This window comes from Hylaeus volcanicus, chromosome 4 (genome assembly GCF_026283585.1).
Source record: "Hylaeus volcanicus isolate JK05 chromosome 4, UHH_iyHylVolc1.0_haploid, whole genome shotgun sequence".
NCBI lineage: Eukaryota > Metazoa > Arthropoda > Insecta > Hymenoptera > Colletidae > Hylaeus > Hylaeus volcanicus.
Window position 1 is genome coordinate 2,068,142 of NC_071979.1, and position 11,709 is coordinate 2,079,850.

An 11,709-nucleotide genomic window follows, 5' to 3' on the forward strand; every position below is an offset into this window, starting at 1 on the left:
AATTATAATTGAATTATAATTTTATTATACTCATAGAAAAGAGACCTGATAAAAACCAGTATATAATATTTACATATGTAATATTATAATTTAAATATATGTAATATTGAATTATAATTTTATTATATTATAGTATAATTTTATTATAATTCAATATTAATATTATTATAATTCAATTATAATTGAATAGTAGAATTACTGGTTTACTAGGTCCCTTTTCTATGAGTGAACTTATTCATCCAACTGTATGGAGAGTATCTAATAGAAAAGACTAATACGAAAAAGTAATAGTAATAATTAAGCTACTGTGTATAAATATAATGTAATGATATTTGCATCTATGCAAAACGAAGTATTAATATTACTACATTAATTAATAGAACATATTCCACATGTACTGTGCATATTTTGTATAATGTCTTTCTCACGTATCTTAAATATTATTAAAATATGTATGAACCTAGAAGGCGTTCATGGGTGAGCGAGAAATCAGGTTGCGTTATAGTCGGAAAGTCGTGAGATCGAATCCCACCGGAGGTTGTACAAAATTTAAAAGAGCTTTTTTTCGTCGTTTTCATGGATCAATCACAAGAAATGAATATAGTAAAGAAAATATACCAATAAAATGTAAGGATATTCAAGACAATATTCCAAGACAACACACAATATATCAGACAAAATCAAATCGCAATACAAATTGAATGACTAAATCAATAAGTTACTAACACAAATTAATAAACATAACTGACAACTATAAAACATAGAAACACATACCTACTGATTTAAATATAGACATTCATCCAACATTCACATTACAATACATTACAAAAAGAAACAAAATATTAATCAAAAAGCAATTCCAATACATAAAATAACGAATGAATAACACTAATGTTGTGAAAATAAATAAATATTGAATTTAATTATATTCCCTGTAGTACGGACAATCTACCAATAAAAGAAACAAAATATCAATCAAAAAACAATTGTAATACATAATAAAGTAAAAGTATTAAACGATAGAACATATTCGAAGTGCATCGTGTATGTACTTCTGATTTCTGTCGTACTTTTAATTTATTTATCTACATAACCTTTATTATATACAGATTATTATTACATATTATAAATAGGATTATTATATACATATTATAAGTAGGAATTTATTTTATTCTGCAAATATTAAAACATGAACTCTACTTTCGATCTTTTTTACATTCTTGCATATTGTTTGCAAGTTGTAGTTTCTTGCACATTCAAATTTCCTATAAATGCATAAAGATCCGCAGTCTAGTGATCACCATTTACGTATAGTAACTAGACATTAGGTTTGAACTGTTTGAAGTTTCTTGACTAACACAATCTTTATTATAAAGAAGACGATTCAGGTGCAATATTTAACTAATCTAGATGTTCCTGTATATTCGTTTAAATTATAGTTATAAAATAATAGTACATACAGGCACAGAATTAATTTCTACACTCAATAATTTGCTACGGATTACGTGTGTTACTAATTTTAAGCACTTGAAGTCTAAATCTTAAATCAATTACGAATCAGAACGCTAAAACAGGGTAACGCGCCTTTCTACAAGTAAGATTGTTCTAAAATTTAAGGAATTAACTTTATTATACAACTTTAGATTCCCAGCGAATGAATAAATGTTACGTGTAGAATATTAGACGCTTGAAAAGATGAAAACAGGGTAACGTGGTAAAATTGTTTTCGCGTAAAAATTTGTCAACAATTAAGGGGGTATCCTGAATTAAGAGGTCTAAAAAAACCGGTTATTCGTGAATTTTTTTAGGATGGAAAAAAATAATTAATTCTATCGAACTTCTTATACTATTTTCATACATATTTGAGTAGTCTGTACAAATTTTTTCAACGAGAAATATTCAAATTGAATCGACTGTGACGCACATTTGTAGAGCACCTCACAACTGAAACCTCCTATCGGCGGGAAAGTTGCAAGTCGTAATTTTGGTTTGACAAAAATTTGACACATTTTTCTTCTATGCGAACTAAGAAAAACCCGCAAAAATGGTGAAATGTGAAATTACTGCAAGTTTAAAAAAAAGAACGAGTTCTTTGGGTGAAAAAAAATCACTTTAACTTGTTAAAACAGTTGTAGACAATTTTTTTTGTATGAACTTTCTTAGTTCACATAGATGAAAAATGTACGAAGTAGAAAGTTTCTTTTGGTTTTCTTTTGTGTCAAACCAAAATTACGACCTGCATCTTTCCCGCCGATAGGAGGTTTTAATTGCGAAGTGGTCTACAAAGGTGCGTCGCAGTCGACTCAATTTGAATATTTCTTGTTGAAAAACTTTTTGTACAGACTATTCAAATATGTATGAAAGTAGGATAAAAAAATCGATGGAATTAATTTTTTTTTTCCGTCCTAAAAAAATTAACGAAAACCCGCTCTTTTTTAGACCTAATTCAGGATACCCCCTTAAGGGGGGCATTTCACTGTGAACGCACAAAAATAAGCATATTTTCAATAATTTTTTTCTCAGGAACTATTGCATAAAATTGAATGAATGTTTTTTCCCCTTAAAGCTATGATTAAGGAAAGTAAATAAAAAATTTTTTTTTTGGTAAAAAATATTTCGTCATTTATTTACAAAATAATATGCATGTGTGGAAAAAAAAAAGAAAGTTATCCGCTGGCGCAGGTGATTTTGGCTCTCCTGGTAATCTGAAACAGAAAATCGAAAAAGTTTATTAAACTATGTCGTCACACCTATGGTCGGAACCTCCACTTATTTATTTCATCGAAAATAAACAAATTGGCAGCGTTTCTTGTGAAAGAGAGGAAAAAAAACAGTTTTTTTGTACCGTAAATCAGGTGAAATTGTAAGTAAAAATCAAAATATCAACTACTTGGAGGTTCCGACGATAGGTGTGACGACATAGTTTAATAAACTTTATCGATTTTCTGTTTCAGATTACCAGGAGAGCCAAAATCACCTGCGCCAGCGGATAACTTTCTTTTTTTTTCCACACATGCATATTATTTTGTAAATAAATGACGAAATATTTTTTACCAAAAAAAAAATTTTTATTTTCTTTCCTTAATCATACCTTTTAGGAGAAAAAAACATTCATACAATATTATGCAGTAGTTCCTGAGAAAAAAAGTTATTGAAAATATGCTTTTCTTTGTGCGTTCACAGTGAAAGAGGGTCAAGTAAACAACCGCTTTTTCGCGAATTATTTTTGAAGAGTGCGTAATATATATTTATTTACAACTAATTACTTGTTATTTTGTAGCATCTAGATAATCTATATAATTTTGTTTTATGTAAAAATATTCATAAATGAATGAACAGCAGCTGTTTGAAGTTGGCTTCTCGAAAATGCGCCGTGCAACGCACAGATCACTCTAATTATTTGAAATCAAAAATCCACCAATTTTTCGTTAAAATACAGTAGCACGCTTTGCATCAACGTATATTTAAAAAAAGAAAACATTTCAAATTTAAAATTTCACGCCACGTTAAAAAAATCATGTTATAAAAAAAATGATTAAAAACATTGTTTATTTCAATGTTTATAAAAACCTTTAGGTTAATGCAAAGGAGAATAGTTTAAGGAATATTTTCTGCCAAGTTTCATAGCAATCGGCTGAGAAATCTCTAAGCTACATTGCACGGCACGCGAAATTTTGTGTTTTGAGAAAAATGCATTTAAAATTTCCGGATCTAAAAACAGTCCTTCGTGTACCGTTCGGAGCGCATCACTTTAATAACTCTGTAGGTACACTTAGACTTCGAAGTTTTAGCTGAAATGGTAGGAGCACATTCTCCAGATGGTAAACTAATTTTCTAAACGAACAAAAAAGGTCAAAATTTTGAATTTTACTTGACCCTCCTCCCTTAACGGCGTGGAATTTCGAAGAGGAAGTCTAGGAATAGGAACGCGTTGAAATTCCATCGGGCAGTGCGCAACGAGTGCGGAAGGCCTAGATAGAAGTTGTGACATTGATTTCACGCAGACTGGGCCGCAGACTGTGACGTTGACCATCGTAAAAGCGGAGGACAGAAACGAAGCTCGATGGTCTTGATTCTGGATCAGGATCGCCGGTGGTTCCCTCCCGGCGGGTCCCCGGAGCTATCGATCGATCGATCGAGGCGGGCCAACACGATTCGGCTTACGGCCTGGCCCCTCTCGAGCTGGCTATTTTTTCTTTATGAAAGTGCTCCACTTCTGTTTCGCCAGGCAACGTTAGATGTGACGCAACCGGCGAGGTAGATCCAAATACGTATCGCTCGAAAGTTTCGCGACCAACTGGTACCCGCCGAATTTCTCGTTTCTACCAGACACGTCTCGGAATTTTCAGGAACTTCGAAAATCGACGGACTGCGAAATATGCCGTCCGCGTGTTGGTTCACCTCTTCCTCGATGGGTTCTTTTTTTTGTTAAATATACATCCTGTACCGTTTAGGAGATGAGATATATTGTTTTTTCCACTTTCAGTCTTTTTTCTTTATTTTTTTGAATATAAATTTGGATTAACATTCGTGGTCTGCTAATAAGTAGTCTGCTAATATAAATGTGGATAATAACTGGACTGTATTTTATATATAATAGTATATAAATGCTAAACGTAACTAAAAGTTATGTGTACTTCTTCAGAACGAAATAGTAATATTATTATATTAATACAATTTCATATCTTATACAATTTTTCTTTAAAATATTTTTGAAAAATGATCACTTTTTCAAACCATTTTTCCTCTTTTCTTTTATCTCATAGATAACAAACGTTGCTCCTGTATATTATTTAACGAAATTTGATTCATTTTTACCAAGGAAGTGAAAAATAATTTTTGACAGACACTTTAAGATTTTGGCAAAAATCAAGGAGCAAGAAAAATTCTTTAAAAAATTTTGTTTCATTTTTAAGAAATTGAGTTTTTGCTTTAGAGAAAAACTTTCTATATATTTTTTATAGGGTTTCATGAGATCTACAACAAAAAAGAGTTGCAATCCAAAATGTTTATTATTGAGAGAGCTACGAATTTTTGAAGATTAGGTACCTTTTTATGTATTATTCCCCCCAAAAATACTAAAAAATAGACTCTTTCACGGTTTAATAATTAATACTAGTTTATCCAATCAAGAGTTGTGATTTTTTCAAATTTTTGTCGAGAATTCTAGACAAAATCTAGCATACAAAACACATGCAACAAAATTGGTTGGACGAAAATTGCACGGTATGAAAACGTTCACAAAATTGCGAACGCAATTTTTATGCAACGAATGATTAGAAGATTTATGGTGGAGGTAATATTATTAAAAATAAATTTTTCTTAAATTTCTTAATACCGTGTTACAAAATGATAAAAACAATTAAATTTTGTATTTAAAATTTTGTCGATATCTCTTATTGTTTCAGGGATGTTAGCAAAAATATAAATAATCAGAATTATTTCGAAAGGGGCGTTTCAACTCTTAAAACCGTTTTTGGGCAAGAATGAGAACTTTGAATGAGTGAACTTTGTTTTTGCAAAAATTAAAATTTCTCGACGTGCAACAATTGTCGAACTTCCCTTATAAGACTACCAAGACTGTCAATTTTACCAATTAACTTCGAATTTCTAGTTTAACTCAATAACTCGATTAATGACGGTGCATTTGAAGTAATTCCTTTTTCTATTTTGATTCATTTCCATACATTTTTCATTTTACATTCATTTTCGTTTATTTTCATTTTATTTCTCACGACTAATTCCTAATGTCCTTCTAATTTAGAAAGTACAATAGAATATACAAGATGCCTCATATAATGTCTTACAAGGTGATCATTTAGAAACTAACAAAGATATCTTTTAATATCCAACGTAATAAAATTTTTCGCCGTCTGACAATTGCAGAACTTGTCTTGTTAGGAAGGCACAGAATTAATATTTACGCCTAATAATATAATTAACGTGGCAGTTCCAAGATAGTCACGTTCAAAAGTCGAAAATCGTCAATTGGAGTCTTTTATAAACGTACAGCTGTATCCTGTTACTGTTGTTTTAAAGAAAACAAAACAACAGTCGAACAATAGAATTTAGAAAAAATATTACCTTATAGAGGATGACAAAATGAAACTTTTTTTATATGTACAGTTTATTCGTACGACGTTTAGTTTCAAAGGTATAAATTGAGAACTTAGAAGACCCTTTTTCCTAAAATTCAACTTTTGCAACGAACCTATAACTTTTCAATTTTTATTTTTAAAACTAAACGTCCCATGAATAAACTGTTAATATAGAAAAGTTTCGTCTCATCATCCTCTATAAACTAATATTTTTCAAAAATTAATTTAACGAACATAAACATTTCTCTGTGTCTGTTTCTTAAGGGTGTATGTGTACGCCTTCGCAGTCAAAGGGTTAATTAGGAGGTATATCGAGATGATGTTATTAAATATAGATATTTCCTTGTCGAAGAAAAATCGCTTTTCGTTCGCGTGTTAAAATTCGACCGAACCTCTTGGCCAACCTAATCTTTAATTATTTCATTACCGCGTTTCCATACAAACAGTGTGTTAATGAAACTGTGGAAATATTTTAGATTTCAGGGAATGAATTCGAAATGGAATCACTTCATTTTATGGCATACTTAATGTTAATTAAATGTTAAGAAAATTGCAATCAGGTAGACGTATATACAGGTGTTCCAAAAATGTTGGAGGTCCTGGAAAACGGTGGTTCGGGGGGTGATTTGAAACAACTTTTTCTTTCGGGAAAATATTGTCCGAGGCTACGTTAAAGAGATATTAATGGAAAACACTGACCAATCAGAGCGCGAGTATGCCGGTGGAGCGCCCAAAGTAGGCGTGGCTACGCGCTAGGCGACCGCGCTCATACACTACCGCGAGCGCTCCACCGGCATGCTCGCGCTCTGATTGGTCAGTGTTTTCCGTTAATATCTCCTCAACGAAGCCTCGGACAACATTTTCCCAAAGGAAAAAGTTGTTTCAAATCACCCCCCGAACCACCATTTTCAAGAACCTCCAATATTTTTGGGACTCCCTGTATGTATTGACATACAGGGTGTCCCAGCCTAAGTGTTACAGAGCTCTAACTATCGGCCGTATGCAAAATTGCAAATATAGAAATTGCATGGTAAAATGGGACGCATGTTTCGGTGAGAAAGAATTTTTGTTAATTTTGTTATTTAACGTGATATGATGGTCAAGCTTCTTTTTCGGTCGCTACAACATCACTTAGTTGAGTCTCATTTCAAATCTTTCAAAGAAGTCTGTTGGATAGTTATTTAAGGATTTTAGTGTAGTTTATATTATACGTATTAACTCACCATATGTAATTGCTTAACGTGTTTATTTCTATGAGTTATTTCTACTCGGAGGTTAGAACACGAATGGACAACACAAGACCTCGAAATCGATAAGTTTATAATATATATAATAGATGTGATTAGTAAATGGTTCCTACAAAGTCGAAAAAAGCATTAATGAGTTTATTGAGTCAAAACCATCATCTTTTAATAGAAACGGAATCCGCCAACTCCCCAAAAAGTGAAAGAATTGTGTACAAAGTAATACCGATTACTTTGAAACATAACTTGTATTCCTTATTCTTATAAATAAACATCGAGTATATAATAAAAAGGCACCGAACTTATTTCTACACCTAATAATTTCGAAACAAATAACACGAAGAAAAATATCCGATGATATAAACCAAATATCGTTGCATTCTTACAAAACACAAATTACTTCGACGTTTGCTTTCATAAGTATACGTGCTTTATAATATTAGCTTTGCATTTGCTTTGTAATTGGTTTTATAAATATATGTGTTGCATATAGGGTTCGGGTTTACCTTGCAATTGATTTTATAAATATATTATCCGCTGCAGTTCGTCTATTTCGAGATCGAGCAAATTATCGCGAAGGTGAACGTATGGTTATCCCCGTGTACCGGCCAAGTTCAAGTGCGTCCACGTGTGATACGATCTCTTGCCGAACTTTCAAAGTCCGGCAAAACCTCCGCGATTCGGTGGTGGGAGGGATGGTGGTGGCCCAAAACGCTGGTATATAAAGCAGACGAAATAAAGTTTTGGCATCATCAGTCGCACAGTCGATCCAAACCAACCAAATTCTCTCAACAATGGCCTTCAAGGTGGGTAAAAGGTCTCCGCTCGATCAACTTTCTCGACACCATCGAGTTGGTCAGATCAATCGTCGCTGCTCGGAGCCTCTAACGAGGTGCACAAGAAAAAAAGAAAGAAACATAGAAAGAAAAAAAAGAGCATATATATATAATACTACTATATGGGTAACTGAGAGAGAGGTCCCGTTCCAACGTAAAGGTTAGGGAATATATCTTCCTCTCTTTCTAAGTGTACTCTGAATGATATTTGCGCATGCGTTAAACTGATCTGCTAATAGGAAAATCGATAACAAGATATACCTCACACTTTTAGCAATCATAACCTGTTACTGCTTCAAAACAAAAGGACGATTATCATTTATTTGAGTTTCACTTTCCTATTGGCTTGGTCAATTTGACGCATGCGCATATCATTCAGAGTACACCTAGAAAGAGAGGGAAATACATTCCCGCACCGTAATGTACTAACGAGTGCTACTTATAGGCACCATAGGACGATTAGCCAAATATTAAAATCGCTTTTCCTTTGTTAAAATTCGAACGAACCTCTTAGACCTTAGCTTCCAACCTAATCTTTACTTACTTCATTACCGCGTAAAGTATTACATATACAAGGTGTTCCAAAAATGTTGTAACACCTTGAAAGAGGTGGTTCGGGAGGTGATTTGAAACAACTTTTTCCTTCGCGAAAATGTTGTCCGAGGCTTCGTTAAGGAGATATTAAAAGAAATCACTGACCAATCAGCGGGCGCTGCATTGGCATACTCGCGCTCTAATTGGTCGGGGAGCGCGGCCGCCTAGAGCGTAGCCTACGCTACCGCGAGCGCTCCAACAGTATCCGCACGCTCTGATTGGTCAGTGTTTTTCGTTAATATCTCCTCAACGAAGCCTCGGACAACAATTTCGCGAAGGAAAAAGTTGTTTCAAATCACCTCCCGAACCACCCCTTTCAAGGTGTTACAACATTTTTGGGACACCCTGTATAGAAAAGAGACTGGTAAAACAAGCAAAACTAATGGTCGTTATCGATATTTCAGCTCGTCGTGTTCGTGGCCTTCGTGGGTGCCGCCAATGCCGGACTCCTGCCTGCGGCTGCGCCCTTGTCGTACGCCCCAGCTGCGCCCTTGTCGTACGCCCCAGCTGCGCACATCGCCTACGCCGCTGCACCTGTGGCCAAGGCCGTGGTAACAAAGACAGTGGACGCCGACTTCGACCCTCATCCCCAATACAGCTACGCCTATGATGTCCACGACAGCCTGACCGGTGACGCCAAGAGCCAGCAGGAAACTCGCGACGGAGATGTTGTCCAGGGCAGCTACTCCCTCCTCGAGTCGGACGGAACCAGGCGCATCGTCGACTACACCGCCGACTCGGTCAACGGATTCAACGCAGTAGTGCGCAAGGAACCGGCCGCCGTCGCAGTCAAGGCCGTGGCCGCCGCTCCCATCGCCCACGCTCCAGTGACCTACGCCGCCTCCGCGCCAGTCCTAGCCGCCCCTGTCGCCAAGATCGCCACCCCCTACGCGCAAGCGTACTACGCCGCCCCTGCCGCTAAGCTCGCCGTCGCTCACGCCGCTCCCTTAGCCGCCTCCTACGCAGCGCCGTACGCAGTCGCCCACGCCGCCCCCGTCCACGTCGCCCATGCTGCCCCCATCGCCTACGCCGCACACCCCGCGCCCCTCGCCAAGTTCGCGTCCGCCCATGCCCTCACCTACGCCGCCCCCACGCACTACTACTAATGCGAGCTGGTGGCCTGCCGCTAACGGTATCGACTTAGGCTGAACTTTATTTATTTTTTTAGCAAACTTGTTTGCGACCAATTAAAATCATTACAAGTGAATCAGAATTGTTATTTTTGGTGTGGTTATTTGGTATCATTTCCCATTGGGGATCCTTGTTGGGTAACGGGAGGGATGGTGGGATGGAGGAAGGATTTGGATGAGTGAAATTTGGGTTTTAGAGGATTTGTCTGATTAGGACAAGTGAATCATGATTCAACAAATTTAAACTTTTTTTTAAATTCCGCGATATCCACGAGGTGATTCTTGTAGAGTTTCTCGTCCTAAATACGAATCTGAAAATGAAATTGCTCCATCGCCCTTAGTTTTCGAGAAATACGAGATTTTGTAAAAACGGACGATTTTTAGAGAAAACGTGGTACTACTTGAAAACTACGAACGCTAGAAAGTTCTTTTTAGTCTTAAAAGATAGAAGAGTGTTTTCGTGAAAATATATTCCTTTAGAATTATCTGCTCTTTTGAATGCCTGTAAATTAACACCGAAGTTCAAAAAGTTGCCGACGCGAGTACTTTTCACGAAATACTTTTGTATTTTTATGAAAAGTTATTCGTCTAGGTCGAATTTACTATGCATTATAGGATTCTGCAAACATTTCTGAAGAGAAAACCACCCGCGGTAAATGTTGGAACGTTTTCTAGTTCGTACAGATCCAGAAAATATTAATTTAGAACGCACGAATTCTGTTTGCCGGCGCGCAGGCTTCGCTCGCTTTATATCGGTGAACCAGGGCTGTTGTCATGCGTTCTACACAATCGTCGACACGTGCTTTAATAATAACTATCAAATTCTCGTAACTTCGATAAAATTCGCCCCTCATTGACGAATAGAAAACCATTTTAAAGCTTAATGTTTCTACTTTTCGATACTTTAATCTTTTGTTATTTAAGTTAGTGTTTGGGGGGTAAACTCTGCTCTAAAGAGAGATTTTTTATAGATAGCAGTTTTCATTAAAAATGAACAACAAAATATACAATTATAGATTGAATTTTGTTTGTTTTGTCAAACAGTATGGATTAGAAACCGTTCCAACATTTGCCGCGGGTGGTTTTCTCTCCAGAAATGTTTGCAGAATCCGATAACGTAGTGTAAAATCGATCTAGGTGAATAACTCTTCATTAAAATACAAAAGTATTTCGTGAAAACTTCACGCATCATCGCCTTTTTGAACTTCGGTGTTCATTTATAGGCATTCAAAAGAGCAGATAATTCTAAAGGAATGTGTCTTCATATTCAGAAAACACTCCTCTATTTTTGAAGACTAAATAGAACTTCCTAGCGTTCGTAGTTTTCAAGTAGTACCACGTTTTCTCTAAAAATCGTCCGTTTTTACAAAATCTCGTATTTCTCGAAAACTAAAAGTGATGGAGCAATTTCACTTTCAGATTTGTATTTAGGACGAGAAACCCTATAAGAATCACCTAGTGGATATCGCGGAAAAAAATCATGTTGGACAGTGTAATTAAAAAAATTCAAAAAATGGTCACCACCCGACATCGAGATTTTTGAAATCGGTTTTTCCCAATTCTTTAGAATTGTTTGTAGCCGCCGGAATCGCTTTTCTTTTCGTTCGTACCTCAATAGTTTAAATTATGCAGCAATTATTGATGCACGTAAGAGTGAAGTTCGTTAATTTTCAACTATTGAGGTAGATACGAAAAGAAAAACGATTCCGGCGGGTACAAACGATTCTAAATCGGGAAAAACCGATTTGAAAATTAACGAACTTCACTCTTACGGGTATCAACAATTGCTATAAAATTTAAACTATCG

General features: G+C 35.6%; 1 protein-coding gene across 1 annotated transcript; it reads left to right on the forward strand.

Moving 5' to 3' along the window:
- The first annotated feature begins 8,136 nt into the window (after positions 1-8,136).
- On the forward strand, positions 8,137-9,878 carry LOC128875131 (larval cuticle protein A3A-like). Its single transcript, XM_054120497.1, has 2 exons — positions 8,137-8,148; positions 9,177-9,878. The coding sequence occupies exons 1-2, from the start codon at positions 8,137-8,139 to the stop codon at positions 9,876-9,878; spliced, it is 714 nt and encodes a 237-aa protein (XP_053976472.1).
- The last annotated feature ends 1,831 nt before the right edge of the window (positions 9,879-11,709 follow it).